This window comes from Megalobrama amblycephala, linkage group LG4, assembly GCF_018812025.1.
Source record: "Megalobrama amblycephala isolate DHTTF-2021 linkage group LG4, ASM1881202v1, whole genome shotgun sequence".
Taxonomy (NCBI): Eukaryota; Metazoa; Chordata; class Actinopteri; order Cypriniformes; family Xenocyprididae; genus Megalobrama; species Megalobrama amblycephala.
The window spans coordinates 22112883-22132156 of record NC_063047.1 but is presented as its reverse complement, the minus strand read 5'-3'; the positions used below and the strand labels follow the sequence as shown (position 1 = coordinate 22132156).

Below are 19274 nucleotides of genomic sequence, written 5' to 3'. Positions count from 1 at the left end.
AATTGAATAATTAATAATTTAGTTTTGTGTACTTAAAAATGTAATTTCTGCACCACTACCATAACCAAACATGCACAAAAAAAGCATTGAAAGCAGAATTATTCAATAGTAATTCCAGTTGCTAGTTAGTGTATGAAGCAGTTAATGGCTGTGTCTGCAGGGTAAATCCAATGATTTACAGCGCCCAGATAAACTCCAATATCTAGTGAGTGGCTCTTCCTCTCATAAGCGATCAATCTCCGTTTTCCCCTTCTACTTTTAGTATGGCTTTTAATGTGTAATCCTTACACTGAATTTGGCAACACGCTAAAGATATGCACTCATATGCTGCTGAAAAATTGAGATGCATCGTTTGTGCAATTACATTGTGACGAGGCGTGAAGTTCAGTTCTATTCTCTCTCTCTTCAGGTCTGCTGCCTTTTTCTCAACGTTATTCTTGTATTTGTCACGTCTGTTGTGTGCACAGCCTTGCTCAGGCAGGTCCAGATATAAATAAAAATGGAGAGAGCATCAACACCTTTTCATTTGAACTGTGGTTCATTGTTCACACATCACCTCACTGTAAGTGGTCAACAGTGTTTTTGTGAATTGTAGGGACATTCCATAGGTATAATGGTTTTTATACTGTATTTTCTATCCCCCTACACCTAAACCTTCCCATCACAGGAAACTGCACATTTTTACTTTCTCAAAAAAAAAAAAAAAAAAAAAAAACCTCATTCTGTATGATTTATAAGCCTTTTGAAAAATGGGGACATGGGGTAATGTCCTCATAAGTCACCCTCTCCTTGTAATACCTATGTCATACACACACACACACATCCTACATGTTGCTTTTCCTGGTTATTCTTCTGTAGGCTATGTTAAAGTAGAAGTGAGGGTATATAGGGCCCTATGATATAACGCGGAATGTCACGGAGTTTGTCAAATTTTTGATGAATGAATAAAAAGGTCAGTACACAGTACAATCGCGATATAGACTAGTGTCTGTGAATATTAAACCGCAAATAGACTAAAATATGAATCCTGCATGTCTGTGTGCCTCTGAAATGAATGAAGTGCGGTTTCATTTACCTCACACACAAACACGCGTGCGCGCATGCACACACACACTGAAGCACGTGCGACGCTCGCGGTGTTTTCATCCTCTGTCACATGAGGAAATAAACGCACGAAATTCATCTCCAGAGCTGCACTGAAAGTCACTTCATTAGCATTTAACTGCTTCGTTTGAGAAAAATATTGTCATAAACACAGAGAAACCCAAAGCTATAGGCAAGCTGTCAAAATAAAAGTTTGATTTAACTTGACAGAAACATATTAGTGTTGTAGCTACAGTAGAATCTAGATAAATTAATAAAATAATAAATTATTAAAACTATATTTTTAAGGAATAATCTCAGTTTTTCAACCATGTTTTAATTTTAACAGTAAAGCTCTGTTGTGCAGCACATTGTTTGACAAAAAAAAATTTCATTTCACGATTAAAAGATAAATTAAATGGTATGCGTTCATTTGATTGCCGAAAAAAATAAAATACGGAACAGAATTTCTGGGAAAAAAGAAGAAGAAAAAACATTTCATAAAAATACTTTTTTTTAATAAATTGTTGTTTTTAAGAATTCATTTAATTAGACTTTTTTTTAATGATTATTAAAATGTAATTAAACCATTAAAATGGAATCCAGAAAAGTTAAAACAGAAAACAGAATTTGGTCAAAATAAAACAGAATTTGAAGGGAAAGAATAAAACTTATCATAGGGCCTAAAAATTTTTGTTAAATTTTTATAAATTGATTGTAAATTGGATAAGTTTCATTATTTCAATTAATTTGTCATGCTTTTTGATTACTAAAATTTAATTTAACCATTAAAATGGAGTCCAAAAAAAAAAAAAACCTGGAGGGAAAAAAAAAAAAACAGAATCCAGAAAAATAAAAAAATGGACAAAACGGAATTTGGCCAAAATTAAAACAGGATTTGGGAAAAAATAAAACTGATTTCATAGGGCCCTAGGTATATAATAAATTGGATGAACATCATTTTATTTCTTGCCCTAAAGCTGGCTCTATCCTTCGCATTTTCTCTTTCATGCATATAAACACTGTAACGCTTAATCACATTTACTAATTTGATCTTTTCACACATTTATTCACACTCCCACACACCCTCAGATCACTCTACGGTTTCTACTGTACTTGCAACTTATGTTCAGTGGCTGAATGATCATGAGTAGAAATGTCAGAGGCTTTCTCAGTCACTCACACTGCCATGATTAAATCGCTGGAGGTCACCATGTCTCCTTGCTGTTGGTTTCTTGTAGGCGTTTCTACTCTAACACTCAGACTGATCACTCTCTGTACTCCCTTTAGAAGTGCCTGCTCATTTGCATCATGTTTGTATAGTGTCAGTGGTCATTGTTGTCCGCATTTTCTAAATAAAATCCCACACGCTGTCAAAATAAATATTCTGCTTCCGATACATTGAGCTTACAAAAACTTTTTTTATCGGTCATAAGTTTTGGACAAAAATAGCGCAGATACTTGGCAAGGATGAAGAGATTTCTTGTGGAAACACTCTCAAATGGAGTATACTTTGAAAGTTACTCCACTCGAGTATACGTGTTCTGCTCTATGCATACGTTAAGCGTTCACAAAAAAAACTAAGTAAACTTTGGGCTTAAGGTATCTAGAATTATTCATGGTATTTTGAAGTGCGCACAATAGCATGTTCATTACAGCAACATGACATATTACTGAATACCAGCACATAATGTATTTCTCATTAAGTGAATCTCCACTCTGAAGTGTTCAGACGGCCAGTATGGCCCTTTTTTAAATATGTAATAATTTTCACCTCTTCTATTAATCTTTAATTTCTGTTCACCTTTAATTAGAGAAGTGTCAATGCTTCATTACTACTTTTTTCTTTTTCTTAAATAGTGGCTTCATACATTTTTCTATTCCAATGACTCAAGTCCACATCTTTCTTTCTTTCTTTCTTTCTTTCTTTCTTTCTTTCTTTCTTTCTTTCTTTCTTTCTTTCTTTCTTTCTTTCTTTCTTTCTTTCTTTCTTTCTCACCATCACATGCACAGGCTATTGGCTGCATTCTTTCTGACTGCTAATATCTCTCAAACTGCATGTGCTTAAAATTGACACGGTTAGAATCGACAAAAAAAAAAAAAAAAATCAGAATATTTTACGGAAAAAAGTATGCGAGAGCATATCGTTCAGGGGATGTGCTTAAGTCATCAGTAACACGCTGACAGCAACATGCCTGCGCGTCCTCAACACGCAGCTACAGCACAATCTATTCAGGCTGCTATAAATTGATGCTCTAATGGGCCTACGCAAATGTGAATGTTTATTTACAAGCAACGTTGCTTTCTCTCGCTCCCTCCTATTGAGCCGTTCTTGTATTCAAGGGTAAATCTCATCTCTTTTGAAAAAATCTAAATGTAAGCTCTCACCTCCCCCAATCCCCCACCAACCACCACCGCTCCCCGCCCACCCGAAGTCCTCCTCCATAGTCCTCATAAATGATAATCACATTCACAATCTCTCCTCTCCAATCTTCCCCTGAAAAGTCATTTCACTCAATAGCTTTTTGTGTTCCTGGGAAACTGTACATGCAAGCGTGCATTGGATTTCTCTCTCTCTCTCTCTATTGTATGTGTATATTTTAGTGTAATTAGCCTGTGTTTTTCCTGAGTGTAAAGGCTAGTGTAGGCAGATTGTCTGAGCTCCAGAGCTCAGCCCCACCAGAGCCTGATTACAGCTTACCGTAGTCATTTTCTAAATAGCTCACTTCCACTCCACTTTCCTCCCTCTATCCTTTCTTCTCCCACATTCACCCTCCCATGCACACAAAGAAAGAGAAAAAGCAGTGGAGAAAAGTCTTTTATCAGATGCGGTCTGACCCAAACATCCCCAGCCATTGAGAATCCAGACTCACTTTCTCTCTTCCTGTCTTTCTCTCCCTCTCCAGATAGAATTTTTCCACCAGCTCTGATATGACAAAGGTGAATTTATGTGCGTTTTGTGTGTTTCTCAGTCGAATCTTCACAGAGGTGTTATGAGACGAGATATGGGGAGGGCTCAATATCTAATTTTACATAGTCCTACCGGTTTTCTCCCAATAAGTTAATATACAGCCTATTATGATAATGCTGTAAATAAAGATGTGAAAAGAAAGAAGCTTTTGATAAATATTTTTAATGTGCGTGTTGAATAAATCCAACCACCCCTGTGACAGAGTTAAGTTTCACTTTCCATGATCCAACCGACCAACAGAGGAGCATCTTTAACAATATCTGGGATAAGAAAATCTAAAATGTGGAATTGGATGCACTTTGAAATTGTAAAAGTTAATCCAAAAAAAGTAAGATGCAAGCTATGCCAACAGATCATGTCCTACCACGCATCAACAACAAACATTGCAGCGCACTTCTGCCAAGTCGTTTTGATTTGCGTACTATTTCGAAAACAGACACAGGCAGATCACGTGAAAGACTGGATTTATTTTCTTGATCAGGTAGGCCTACAAGTGATTTCAAAACATTTCAGCCGGTTCTAATTAGATTTTTGGATGCTGTGAACGTTTAGTTAAAAAGACTGCCACTCCAACTTTCGTTATTTTAATAATTTCTTTAATTTTAATTTATTTATTGATCACTCAGCGTTATCTAATTTAACTATTTGTGGCTTGTGTTTTGTATATATGTTCCCCTGCACTTGTGGCTTGATTATGACTATTTCTCTCTTTTTTTTCTCTCTTTTTTTAATTCATTAGAATGGTATATTCTGTTCTAGTTCAATTCTGTAAATTAATTTTTGATTGTTTTTCAGTGCATCAATGTGGTGCTGTAGAGTTAAAGCTTGCTCGCACAGGCAATTTAGCTGATATAATTTGATTTGCCGACATGTGAAATATCTGCAGTTATTTATTTATTTATTTTTTTTTAGGTTCATTGATCTAAAATGTTTTTATTCATTTTCTTCTATATCGTTGTGTGGTGTTCTGTACATTGTCACTGTGAAATGTTTATCCACATTGCCTTTCATTTAAGTTTTAAAAAGATAAAAAGGAATTGTCAGTTTCGTCTATCACTTGACAGGCAGTTTGGTCGCTTTCTTAGAAAGTTGTTTCTCTGTGCTGTGTGTGAAAGAAAATAAAGGTAAGAATGAAGTAAGCCCCGATAGGCCTTAGCTCATTCCCCCCACCCTCGCCCCATCACACATATATGATTCGACTATCAGTCGAATCTATGCAAGACTTGACGAATCTGATTTGACTATGTAAATCCGTAGTCGGGGACACCCCTAGAATTTATAGGGATGCACCTAAAATTGCAACCGATAATTATTTTTATGTAATATTTTATATGCTAAAAGCGAATTTTCACATAAATATAAACATTTTTATACACTTTAGGATTTGCTAAAGATTACATTTTAATAGTGTGATTAAATAAGTAGTTTTTTCAAAGTTAAACTTTTAGTACACATAAGATGACAGCAAAGGTAATCTAAATGTAAAAATAAGGGCAATGAACATGCACAATTAAAAATACTTTATTGGCCATATAAACACTGCTACGCCTCTGGTTATAGTTTTCTCATCTCTGTGTAGATATTTTCATCTAGACAGGACTCTGTGTATGAGACTCAGCACGCATACAAGCACAGTGTAAGTACAAAGGAGAAATCAAAGATTCAGGCTGAGAGGAACAGATGGATGACCCATCATCAGTGAAAAAAAAATCAATTGAAGAAAGAAAGCGAGGAGAGAAAAAATATTGATCTTTAGTGAATTTGTTTCATTCAGTATAGAAACATTTTGATAAAGAAAGTTCAGTGTAATTAAAGTTAATTATTTTACCCAATATTTATGTGTACTTTTTACTGAAACAATGTCCTTTTCAAGGAAAGTCTGTTCACTTGGCAGCCATATTTGCAACGCCTCCGGGCAGCTATTTCAGGCATTCAAGACCAAGTCCTATTTATCTGAATGGGGGGATCCTGAAATCTTAACTGCTTGCCGAACTCAATGACTTTACCAATCAGCAATTGGCTCTTGCAGTTTCTCCCGTTCACAAGTAATAGGAGTAAACTGTCTTAATAGTCTTTGGTTGAAGTCACATGTGGAAGACTATTTGAGATGCTAATCAGTCACTTATAAACCTCCCTCAGAAGACAGCATCCTAGTTAGACAGAAGACAGTGAGGCAGCTCACTAGGTTTCAGATAAGAGCTCCGGTATATCTGATAGAGAGCAAGTATATTTGAATCGCCCCCTGCTGCGTTGTTAGTGCACTGCCAGGATTTTAATGAGCTGCCATCATGACCTTTCACTACATACTAACTCTTTATTTCTTGCTCTCTCTCTTTGTCTGGCTGGCCTTGTACCACCCTGTCAGAGTTGTTTGGTTCATAATTGCTTCTTGTCTGAACTGTTTGTCTGCTTATACATGTTTTAATACAGTGTTTTTGTCTGGTGTCAGTGTGTAGTGAGAGGATGCAGTACATGGTTGGATGCGTGGTTTCTCACCACAAATCATTGGCGCTATCCATCGCTGTTGCTGAATCAGAGGTGGAATGACTCAAGCTGCCACATGCAACACATTGAGACCTGGCATAATACAATTTGAGTGTCCCCACCATGCCAAAATGCTTCACAACATGACCCAATCACAGCCCATCAGAGGATATTTGGCATTCAGTGTACTGTAAATACTGTTGTAGAGTGCAACAGTTGGGTTCGAGAAGTAAAAATCCCATTAATTGTCTTCATATAGGGGAGATGGAGTCTGTTCACACTGAAAACGCTTTTGAATTCCACTGTGCTGCTTTTCTGTTGTTTTTCTATGTAAACATATGCTAGTAGGCAGACATGTTTTGACATGTCTGATCTAAAAACACGGCACTCAAATTAAAAGAAAAACGCGTCTCCAGAGCTTGCTTTCTTTTCCTCTTCGTTTTTAATTTGAAAAATTGTGTTCTGTGTGAATGGTCCCTTACTGTGAACTACTGTTTATCGATAGTATACATGCTTCTGTTGAAGCCTGAAGCCATCAATGTGCATTATGTCAAAAACTACATTACACCTAGGTACACCTTTGTTAGTACCAGGTTGGACCCTTTAGAACTGCCTTAATTCTTCATGGCATGGATTCAACAAGGTGCTGGAAACATTGCTCAGAGATTTTGGTCCATATTGACATGATGGCATCACACAGTTGCTGCCGGGTTTTCGGCTGCACATCTTTGATGCAAATCTCTCGTTCCACCACATCGCAAAGGTGCTTTATTGGATTGAGATCTGTTGACTGTGGGGGCCATTTGAGTATAGTGAAGTCATTGTCATGTTCAAGAAACCAGTTTGAGATGATTTGATCTTGGTGACATGCTGCACTACCCTGCTGCCATCAGAAGATGGGTACACTGTAGTCATAAAGGGATGGATATGGTCAGTAACAATGCTTTTGTAGGCTGTGGCATTTAAACAATGCTCAATTGGTACAAAGTGTGCCAAGAAAATCTCCCCAACACCATTACACCACCACCAGCAGCCTGAACTGTTGACACAAGGCAGGACGGACGCCAAATTCTGACCCTACCATCTGAATGTTCAACAAAAAAAATCAAGACTCATCATTTTCTCTGTAAAACCTAGCGATGGTTGTGCATGAAAATCCCAGTAGATCAGCAGATTCTGAAATATTCTTACCATACATACTCAAACTCAACAACCATGCAATGTTTAAAGTCACTTAAATTACCTTTCTTCCCTATTCTGATGCTCAGTTTGAACTTCAGCAGAGCGTCTTGATCATGTCTACATTGCATTGAGTTGCCGCCATGTGATTGGCTGATTAGATATTTGCGTAAACTAGCAGTTGAACAGCTGTACCTAATAAAGTGGCCAGTGACGCTGCATTCACACGGGGCGTCGGCGTTAACGCTTCTCATTTACTTTGAATGGGTGACGTCATGCGTTGCCAAACTGAATTGTGGGTTCTGTCGCGTCGCTTCACTCACATTGCAAGCGGCAGAAGTTGAAGATTTCTCAACTTTTCAAGCGCCAACGCAGGCATCATCCAATCAGATCGCCCTATGCAAATACCCTAGAGCAGTCGCTAGCCAATAGCGCTCGTGCAACACCGGGAAGTAATGCGATTTGGCTGTTATCACTATAACGGTCGCGTCAACACAAGCTTCATACATGCGTCAAGCGTTGATGTTGACGCCCCGTGTGAATGTAGCATGAGTGTATATTGCAATAAACATAAAACAGTGTTTATATACAGTGTTTATATATATTTCTTCATTATTTTTAACTCATTTGAAATGCTTCATGGGATCATTAAAGTTAATTGCATCTTGTACCTTTTTTGTTTTTTTGTCCAATTTTCAAATATTTTTTTTCCTTCAAATCAAATAAATTTATAATGTTGTAATTCACCTCATAGCTGGTTGGTTTGGTTCATAGCTTATAAAACTTAAAGGGTTACCAAAAATGAAATTTCTGTCATTAAATACTCACCCTCATGACATCCCAAATTCATAACAGCTTCAGTGTTTATATCTGAATGCGGGCTCAGTATTGGCCAGCTCCTTCGTCAGTGTCACACGCATGCGTCACGCTGCTCGCGTAATCAGAGCCGGCCAATACTATGCCATTATTTGGACGTAAACTCTGCATGGAAAACAGCGTAGCAGCATGACGGGATAGATGAATTTGTTGAATAAAGTCGTTATTTTTATTTTGTTTTTGCACACAAAAAGTATTCTCGTCGCTTCATAACATTAAGTTTGAACCACTGTAGTCACGTCGATGGTTTAAATGATGTCTTTAGTACCTTTCTGGACCTCAAAAGGTGCAATGTCGTTGCTGCCTATGTGTGGATCAGATACCTTTGGATTTCATCAAAAATATCTTAATTTGTGTTCCGAAGACAAAACTTTTCTTACAGGTTTGGGACGACATGAGGGTGAGTACTTAATGACAGAAATTTCATTTTTGGGTGAACTAACCATTTAAATAAAGACTTTTTTTTTTTAATCACTATGGGAAAAATATTTCCGGAACCAAGGCTGTTCAAAAAAAAAAATTATAAAGCATTGTTGCGCTCTATAAAATGAAGAATTTTTAATTAATCACATTTCACGGTTGACAGGGCTACATAGTACATTGCCACATAAATAAAAAAAATAACAAGCGATTGACAGAACATCCTGTTGCAGTGATAGCTGGTTAGAACAATTCCTCACATTTTGTGCCTTTGGATTTGTGCCTATACACACACGTACGTATGCAGTCACACAAACTCATTGTGTTTAATCACTGATGGTTGAGGTGTCGGGGAATGTTCTCAGTGGTCTGATTCTCAGCCGGCTCAAATGAAAGATTAAAATGTGAAAGTTTGGAATTTAGCAAAGGTCACCTTTGATCACAGCGCTCACGCTACAAGATGGGTGCAGGATGTGGAGGTTAGGAGAGCGAGATGAAGCGCCTGGGGCACGGTCAGAGCACTCTGGCTGGTATGTTTGATGTTAAATTGAAGTTCAGATTTGATATTAAGTGTGTTTTGCCTGCTGCTGTACGATTAGTAAGAGTGGCTTGGAAGCGATGGGTACGTGAGGGTTTTTTGCTGCTCTGAACACACTCTGTTGACAAAAAAACATGATTAAAGAAGGATGTTTTGATATCCTGATATCTTAACCTTCACTTGATTGATTGGTTGGTTGATTAATTGAAGTGAATGCAAAACTTTGCAGCGATCACAGCTGAGTTCTTTTTGTAATTGCAACAGAAACTCTGCCATGCAAGTTTCACATAAATATGTGTGAATTTGTACTCAAACGCACATTTGAATTAATGTTTGGATGCATTCCTCATGGCACACTTGATTAGAAGACTTGCTGAGTTTTAATGAATTCAGTGAAAATGTGTGTGTCAAACTGACAGATGGTAATTGTCTCATTGCTCCTGTTATGTTGGAAAATGATCCAAAACATGATTGTGAGTCATTTAGCTTTGCACCTTTTCTTACAGCAAGCTTTTAATGCACACCATCCCTTTTAAATGATTAAGATCATTTCGTATTTTTATTAACCATAGTGTATTCTTCAGTTCACAAACCTCAAACACATTTCATAGATGTTTTATCATTTATTTATGTTTATACACTTGAATTGTATAGTGTATCGTGTTATGTGTTACATGTATCAATGGATTGTTTTTGGTTTCTTTCTGTATTTTGGACTGTGTTCTGTACTGTGGTACTGTTAAAGCTTTTGATCCTGTAAATCTGAAAAGCTTTTATACAAACGCTGTTTTTATTTAGATTCATTATGTACTGTTGAAGTATTTATTCATATTTTGAATTAGCTTTTATTTTTTTTACATAGTTTTAGTTAACAAGAACAACACTAAACAATTATTGAATGCAAAAATGCTGCACAACACCACTCAATCACAGCTAATCAGAACATATCTGGTGTTCAGTTATGTGCTGCTCAATTATGCCAAAAATCATAATCACAATTACTTTGGTCGATTGTATAATCATGATTATTTAACCCAATTTGTGGGCAAGATGATGAAAATCTTGAAAAAATTTTGATACCTGGGAAATTTTACATTTATTTCAATACAACAGCAGAAACGTATACTAGTTTATAAATGTACTTATACGTATAAATGTGGTGATGTGCAATATGTGTTATAAGAAAATTAAAGTGATTTTTTTGATCTTCATCCAAACAAAATTAGGATCCTTTAAAATAGCATAATGGGGCACTTAAAGGGCCAGAATGGAATGGAACGGAGCAGAATGTGTCACAATTTATCTCGATTATTGTCTTTGCATAATTGTTTGAAGCAAAAACTGAAATCGAAAATAAATTATGGCCTTAATGAGAAGCATGATTTTGGACCAATGAGAGTTCACTGTAGGTAGGGCTACCCACTGTAGCATTGCAATCGAAAGCAAGTGAATGACAAGTCAAAAAGAACTTGGAAGTGAGGTGCTTACAGTAACATGTAATTACACTTTTTTTTCTTGTTTTTTTTTTTTTTCTCTATAGTGTGAGGAGGAGTATTTGGCCCATGTTGCTCTAGGAGTGAGTGAGTGAGTGTGTGTGTGTGTGTGAGTGTGTGTGTGTGAGTGTGTGAGTGTGTGTATGAGATGCTGGCCTGTCTGCCAGGGCCAGGTGATCTCTCCCTTCAGCTCCATCCCCACTCGCAGATGAACACTGGACTTCAGAAATGTAAGTACAGACAAAGAAAAAACACAGTTCAAATGTTTTGTCATCATTTACTAACCCTCATGTTTTTCCAAACCATTTCTGTCATATGTGGAATATAAAAGAAGCAGAATGTTGATTCTGCTCTTTTCCATATAATGAAAAAGAAAGGTGACCATGGAAAGTGAATCTCCAAAAATGACAAAAACACCATAAAGGCATTGCAGCCGTTAAAGCAAAAAAAGCAAATACAGCAGGGAGTACATTAGGATGAACAGGAAAAAACAAAATAACAAAAATATTAAGTTTTTTTTATTTTCAGGTATTCAAAACATCAAAACAATGGTTTATCTCCCTATTTTTACATTTATTTATAGATTAAGCTAATCGATGTAGTAGATTAATTTAACAATATCCCTTATGATAAGACATACAAGTGTAGAAAACAAATAAAAGATTTGAAACGGTTGAAAGCTGGGCATGATGTGATCCTTCACGAATGAGCAGAAATCTCTAAGTGAAATGAACTACAAAATAAATAAAATAATGTTTTTCTATGTAAACTACAAAAGAGCATTACTCATAATTACCACTTTTATGGTGCTTTTTGTCATCTTTTGCTTTAATGGTATGGAAAAGTGCATCCTTCTGGATTCAACAGAAGAAAGAATGTCAAACAGTTTTGGAACAACATGAAGGTGAATGACAGAATTTTCATTTTTTGAGTGAATATTCCTTTTATGCTCATGTTTACCTTCCTCTCAGCAGTCTCAAATGAACCAGACTCTAATATTCGTTCATGATGTGCATGTTGTGTGTCTCTTTTAATACCACAAATTCATACAGACGTTGTCAAAAATGACATTTAAGTGCTTTGAAGAAATGACAAGACGAAAACAGATCTATAAAAGCAGATAAATGTCTGACGGGAGACTAAACACAACTGAGAAAGAAAGGAAATGGAATGAGGAAGAAAAAAGAGAGCAGTTTTGTGAGCAAAAGCATATTTCCAAAGACAGATTGTCAAATCCCAGGATTTTTATTAGGGCGGTTTACAAGGACAGACACCTGCTGAACCACACCGCTCACGGAGAGATAGATTGAGGCAGATAAGTGGCATACAGAGAAAATGAGAGTCAGACAAACAGAGAAACTGAGTCAGTGCAGGGGAAAAAAAGGATACGTACAGACAGAATATCTCGCCTTCTCTGTCTGTGGGCAGACATCCTGTCAGATTAGCTCTCCATCAGGATGACAAATTATGCTATGGAGACATGCAGCCGGGGGAGTGCCGATGGCCCGGAGACTGATGAGTCTCACATCGCCTCAGGAAGACCCTCATCAGGCGGCAATTACTGAGAGGCTGGAGACATATCTTTAACTGCAGGAGAGAGCAGAAATCACAGAAAGACGGAAGTCGTATTTCTATCTAGTAGGAATACAGAAAGAGATGAAGTCATATTACTAACTACAGGAACTACAGGGGGAGAACAGGTAGGAAAGAGGAAATTAAGGCATATCTCTTATGCTGGTGCTTCTTTCAAACAAATAATGGAAAGCAGATTTTTTTATTTTATTTTTTTTTATTCATTCATTGCACACAAAGTAAGACTCAATGAATTTAGATGTGTAACTACAGGCCCATTGTTTGTCTATGAAGATTCATGGATGTTACTGATGTTGTCTCATAGATTAAGAACATCACAGAAATTCCTATTAACTGGACAAAACATAAATGAAAATCAAGCTTAATGGTCCACATCTAGTCCCTCAATCAATTTCATGGACCTGATGGTAAAAAAAATAAATAATCATCTTATTGTTTTATAACATATTTGTTTTCATTTCTCTGATAATTCCAGTTGTTTAATAGCGCATAGGCGTGTGTTAACCAAAAAATGGGCAGAATCTTCTGAACAATTCATTTATTGCTGCTTTCCAATATATTAGGGCTCAAATAACACAATTTCGTGTTTGAAAAACTTGTACTGCTCTTCTGTAAACACTTATTTAAATATAATCCTCTGATCAAAATATGGCATTTATTGTCAATTTTAGATATTCAAATTGTATCTTCCATGAAAATAAAAGGTATCGAAACAATTAGAAAATAAAATGATAGAAACATTTACCTCAAGGTTGAGCTGAATGAATAATCAAAATCGAAACCGAAAAATCGAGATTGCAAAATGGTGTATAGTATGATTATCAAATGTTCTCGCATGATAAGTGTTGTCCGTGTGCCACCCATTTCATCAGATTTGCAATGAGTGTTTATAAACCTGTTGCCAACAGAGGAGGTGCTTTAAAACTCCCTGTGTTTTTCCACCAAAATAAAAGCTTGATGGTTTAACACAAATAATAGTATTGCAAATTTACAGTTGTACTGTAACATAAAATAATTATTTATTAAATATTTTATTACTATAGTGATATATTTCTTATTTTTGTTTAATATTTTATTTAATAATAATAAAAATATTATATAATTTTATCTGAAATTGTTGTTGTTGTTGTTGTTGTTGTTTTTCATTTCCAAACCCTCAAACTGAAAGATTCAGAAAAGCCTCAGCTGTTTAAAGCCATCGACATCATGTAATGTAATGATGCATATGCTGGTTTAAACGTCCCATGGCATGTCATTAACTGCCCTTTCAAATTCGTGTGCTCCCTGTTGTGGTCCAGATGTTACTGGAGCACATCTGGCACTGGCACAGTTTCCCTCAGGGAACTCGGGAGACACAGTAAGAGCCAGAATATACCTTGGAATGCAGGATTGCAAGCCATGAAAATACATTGGGGCAAAAAAAAAGACAGTCTTTTGTCTAAATAGAGCATGGTTTCTTTTGCTTTTCTCTTTCTGAAGTCTTTCAAAGGGAGCTGAAAAGAAGGTGAGATGTGCAGGGAGGAAGAGATGGTTTTAGATAAGAAGAAAGAGATGAATAGAAGGAGGAGGCTTTGCTTCTCCATGAGGAATAACCCTATATAAGACAATATAAGAACACCCACTCAGATCAGCAGTCTCACGGATTAAAGAGAGTTTAAAAGCATGTGTGTGTGTGTGTGTGTGTGTGTGTGTGTGTGTGTGTGTGTGTGTGTGTGTGTGTGTGTGTGTGTGTGTGTGTGTGTGTGTGTGTGTGTGTGTGATGTCTGTGCGGAAGGCAAAAAGGCAGTTGGGAGGTGTGTATGGTGTTCTTAGACAGAAAAGGCTGACAATAGCTGTGTAACAACCCTGTGTGACTGTAATGGTGCTCCTGGGGTTTGGCTGATTACTGTGATCCTCAAATCACTGCTGATGAGAGAGAGGGAGGGAGGGAGGAAGGGAGGAAAGTTAGTGCAAAACACTGTTTTAAAGGGATAGTCTAAAAATGAAATGAAAAATCTCTTCTGAATACAAAACACAAAAGCAGATGTTAAGCGGAATGTCCAAGTTGCTTTTTAGTTTACACTACCATTCAAAAGTTTGGGGTCAGTGTACTGTACATGCGAAACTGAAAAATATTTGAAGCATTAAACACTCATTGAGCATCACCTCTGTCGAGATCACATGTACCTTGCTAAGGAAAATTGTAGTCTGACTACAATGTTTATATACTGAATGAAGCTGAGCTATAGTCTGACTTTACTCAATATATGACGATTTCAGTTGAACTATATTGTTTATATGACTTTAAAAAAAAAATTACTTAATTACTTAATTTGTCTGACTGAAGTGGAACTTCAGAAGTACATAAACACAAAGTAGATGCGGGGACCAGTGACAGCTGTGGTCACCATTCACTTGAAGGTAAAAGAGCTGCTTGAGCATTCTGCTTGATATCTCCTTTTGTGTTCCACATTAAAAAGGTTTGGAACAGGTATATCATGACAGAACATTAATTTAAGTGGACTATCCCTTTAATTACAAACCCCAAAGAGAAGTGAGGCAGATCTGGCTCTGAGCTCTAGAGATGTTAAAGTCCGTCGAGACATTTACATAGATGCTCAGTGCATGTTTAAATGTCACCTGATCGCTTTCCTCTGCCCTCCTCTCCTGTACTCAATGGATTGCATGACTGCCGACCTGTATGTTGTTGTCTAATACTAACAAGATTGACTCCTCATTATCACTGGCCGGCCTCCCCGGGGATGTCACTCAACAGGGGAAAACGGCAAAGACAGAGAGAGAGATGCAGTGGAAATAGAGAGAGCGTTCCCTCATGAGTTATTAGCATAATGACTGTCCTCTTCCTCACTCCTTGATCGAGTCCTGCGGTGGTTCATTTACTGAGCCCAACATGGCTCTTCTTCCTCCTCCTCTTCCTCTGATTTTCCTCATTCTCTCTTCTCTCTCTTTAGGAGGTGAGCAAATGTGGGCAACCGGTGAAGGCAGCTGACACGGCCTGAGATTGGCAGGAAAGCTATTTAGCTAAGAAATGTCAGGGGCCATTTTGTTTAGTCAACGGCCCACATAGAGGGAGAGGGAGAGGGAAAAAAATACAGACAGATGTGATGAGTGAATGGCAGGGCTTCTGAATGTTGTGTGAGGTGTCAGAGGATGGAGTTGAGGATTGTAATTCCTACTCTGCACAAAAAAAAAAAAAAATTCACAAGAAGCTGAATGTCATTGACAACATATTTGTGTATATGTGTGTCTGTTGAGGTTTGTGTTTGCTAGTTAGGATAAGTTAGCATATATCAAGCTAGTTGCTAATTAACGCGCCACAGAATTTCTTAAGAATTTAAAGGCCTTACATACACATCTCCCTCCCCATGCATGTTCACTTATTCAGTATTTGATGATGCTTTAAGCTAAATTTGTTATTTATAAGCCAGTACTTAAACCAAAAGAAACTGTACAAAATGATGTTTTGAAAAAAAATGTTCAACATTTTTTTTAAATGTTTTTGAAAGAGTCTGTTCACCAAGGCTGCATTTATTTTTTTCAAAAATACAGTAAGAACAGTATAATATTGTTAAATACTATTAGAATTTAATAACCTTTCTTTTTAAATATATTTTAAAATGTTATTTATTTATTTGATGGCAAAGCTGAATTTTTAGCATAATTTCTCCAGTCTTCAGTGCCACATGATCCTTCAGAATCATTCTAATGTGATTATTTGGTGCTCAAAAAAAAATAAAAATAAAATAATAATAATAAAAATATGTATATGCAGTGGGTACGGAAAGTATTCAGCAGTGAGCAGTGCCTGGTTTTCTCCACACATACCACTTAGAATTAAGGCCAAAAAGTTCTATCTTGGTCTCATCAGACCAGAGAATCTTATTTCTCACCATCTTGGAGTCCTTCAGGTGTTTTTTAGCAAACTCCATGCGGGCTTTCATGTGTCCTGCACAGAGGAGAGGCTTCTGTCGGGCCACTCTGCCATAAAGCCCCGACTGGTGGAGGGCTGCAGTGATGGTTGACTTTCTACAACTTTCTTCCATCTCCCGACTGCATCTCTGGAGCTCAGCCACAGTGATCTTTGGGTTCTTCTTTACCTCTCTCACCAAGGCTCTTCTCCCCTGATAGCTCAGTTTGGCCGGACGGCCAGCTCTAGGAAGGGTTCTGGTCGTCCCAAACGTCTTCCATTTAAGGATTATGGAGGCCACTGTGCTCTTAGGAACCTTAAGCGCAGCAGAAATGTTTTTGTAACCTTGGCCAGATCTGTGCCTTGCCACAATTCTGTCTCTGAGCTCTTCAGGCAGTTCCTTTGACCTCATGATTCTCATTTGCTCTGACATGCACTGTGAGCTGTAAGGTCTTATATAGACAGGTGTGTGGCTTTCCTAATCAAGTCCAATCAGTATAATCAAACACAGCTGGACTCAAATGAAGGTGTAGAACCATCTCAAGGATGATCAGAAGAAATGGACAGCACCTGAGTTAAATATATGAGTGTCACAGCAAAGGGTCTGAATACTTAGAACCATGTGATATTTCAGTTTTTCTTTTTTAATAAATCTGCAAAAATGTCAACAATTCTGTGTTTTTCTGTCAATATGGGGTACTGTATGTACATTAAAAAAATGAACTTAAATGATTTTAGCAAATGGCTGCAATATAACAAAGAGTGAAAAATTTAAGGGGGTCTGAATACTTTCCGTACCCACTGTATATATATAATTTTTTATCAGTATAGAGGACAGTTTTTCTGTTTAATATTTTTGTTGAAACTGGTCATTTTTTCAGGATTCTTTGAATAGAAATTTCAAAAGAACAGCATTTATTTTAAATATTTCTTTATAATAGCGTAAGCCTTCATTGTCGACTTTGATCAATTTAATGCATCCTTGCTGAATAAAAGTATTCATTTCTTTCGTACTGACACCAAACTTTTGAATGGTAGTGTATAACTTACTGTGTATTGTTATTGTATTGGAGCATATAAATTCTTAACTATCATCCTTCCTTGGAAGTTGTGTGGAAAACATGCCTTAATTATTTTAATTTCTAAATTTTTACTGGGTTGTAGTTCTTCTTAAGTGTTAGTGTAGGGGGTTTGTTCCGTGTTTAGGGTGTTTGCTGTGGCAGCATGAGCTGTGAGCAGTGACTGAATCAGCTCAGGCTGGATGAAAGAGCTCAGTCACAGTGCACAGGCTGTTCATCCTCTCACTGGGGATAAGGGGGCCAGGAACGCATAGAAATGCATGTTAATACTTTGTGTGTGTGTGTGTGTGTGTGTGTGTGTGTGTGTGTAAACTCCATATCAGTGTGAGCAAGGGAAGTGCAGGTGGGTGCACATCAGAAGTCTCTCTCTATCTCTCTCTGTCTATCTCTCTTTTCTTTTCTCCCATCAAGTGATGAAAGCTTGTTTTATACAAAGACCCCCTTTCAGCAGCCTCACAGAGAGCACTTATCATCCTCAGTTTCTTCTCTCTATCCCTCACTTCCTTTGTTTTTTCTATCTGTCTCTCACCCGCTCTCCTCTATTCTCAACCCACTGAATCAGAGATGTCCCGGCAGGTGAGGATGTCACTCTCTAGAAAAGCAGCATTGTGTCAGGAAAAGAGCTTGTATTGTGAGCGGAGACCTGCAGACTTCTGAATGTAAAACCAATAAATAATTCAGCTCATTAATGTTTTTTTCCTTTTTATGTTCACCTTTAAAGGCATTACTGTGATCCTGAAGAGAAGAACAGATGTTTGTGAAAGACGGATAGAAAAGCTCACCAATTAGACAGTTTATTTAGAGCTCAGAGCATATGAGGCTAAGATGCTTACCACACTACACGCAGACATACATGCTTGCTATGTTTTTGGGGGCAGGGCGAGACGTTTTAATTTCTTATTCACACTCTAAGACTGAAACTGTAAGAGAATCAAGCACAGACACATCACAGAGGTGTTGTTAAATATAACAGAGGTACTTAACAGTTATTGGTGTTGTCTGGTGTCTGCCTGTTCACTGTGTGTGTGTGTGGCATTCACATCATAGCATACAGGAAGCATGTTATGTTAGGTAGTGATGATGGAGAGGAAGTGAGATAGCGAACATTCACCTACATCTTTCTGGCATGTGACTTAACACCAAACACTCACATAAGGTTTTGAATGAATTGCAGCAATCAAGATCTTGAGATAGTTAAATGTGTCCAGAATTTTTTACTGGTAATGTACACTACAGTTCAAAAGTTGTAAATATTATTACAATTTTAAATAACGTTTATTTTTGATTATATTTTAAAATGTAATTTATTCCTTGTGATGGCAAAGCTGAATTTTCAGCATCATTACTCCAGTCTTCAGTGTCACATGATCCTTCATAAATAATTCTAATATGATGATTTGGTGCTCAAGAAACATTTCTTATTATCAGTCTTCAAAACAGTTGTAATACTTAACATGTTTGTACAAAATGTGATAGATTTTGTTCAAGATTCTTCAAATATAAATTTCAAAACAACAGCATTTATTTGAAATGGAAAACGTTTATGTGCCCCTGCTGAATATATGTATTAATTTCTTTTTGAATGGTATGGTATGTGTAAAATTAAGCTGTACCAATGCAGTTTCTAAAGTTACTATGGCCTCTTTCTCCA

General features: G+C 37.0%; 1 protein-coding gene across 3 annotated transcripts in view; it reads left to right on the top strand.

Annotated features, from left to right (window-relative positions):
• The window catches only part of fam222ba (family with sequence similarity 222 member Ba), a 66110-nt gene that overhangs the window by 42809 nt on the left and 4027 nt on the right, over positions 1–19274 (top strand). For all 3 annotated transcript variants that reach the window (XM_048188333.1, XM_048188332.1, XM_048188331.1), the window contains exon 2: positions 11092–11274. In XM_048188333.1, the coding sequence (XP_048044290.1) occupies positions 11193–11274 (82 nt within the window). In that variant the 5' untranslated portion in view covers positions 11092–11192. The remainder of the gene's footprint in view (positions 1–11091; positions 11275–19274) is intronic.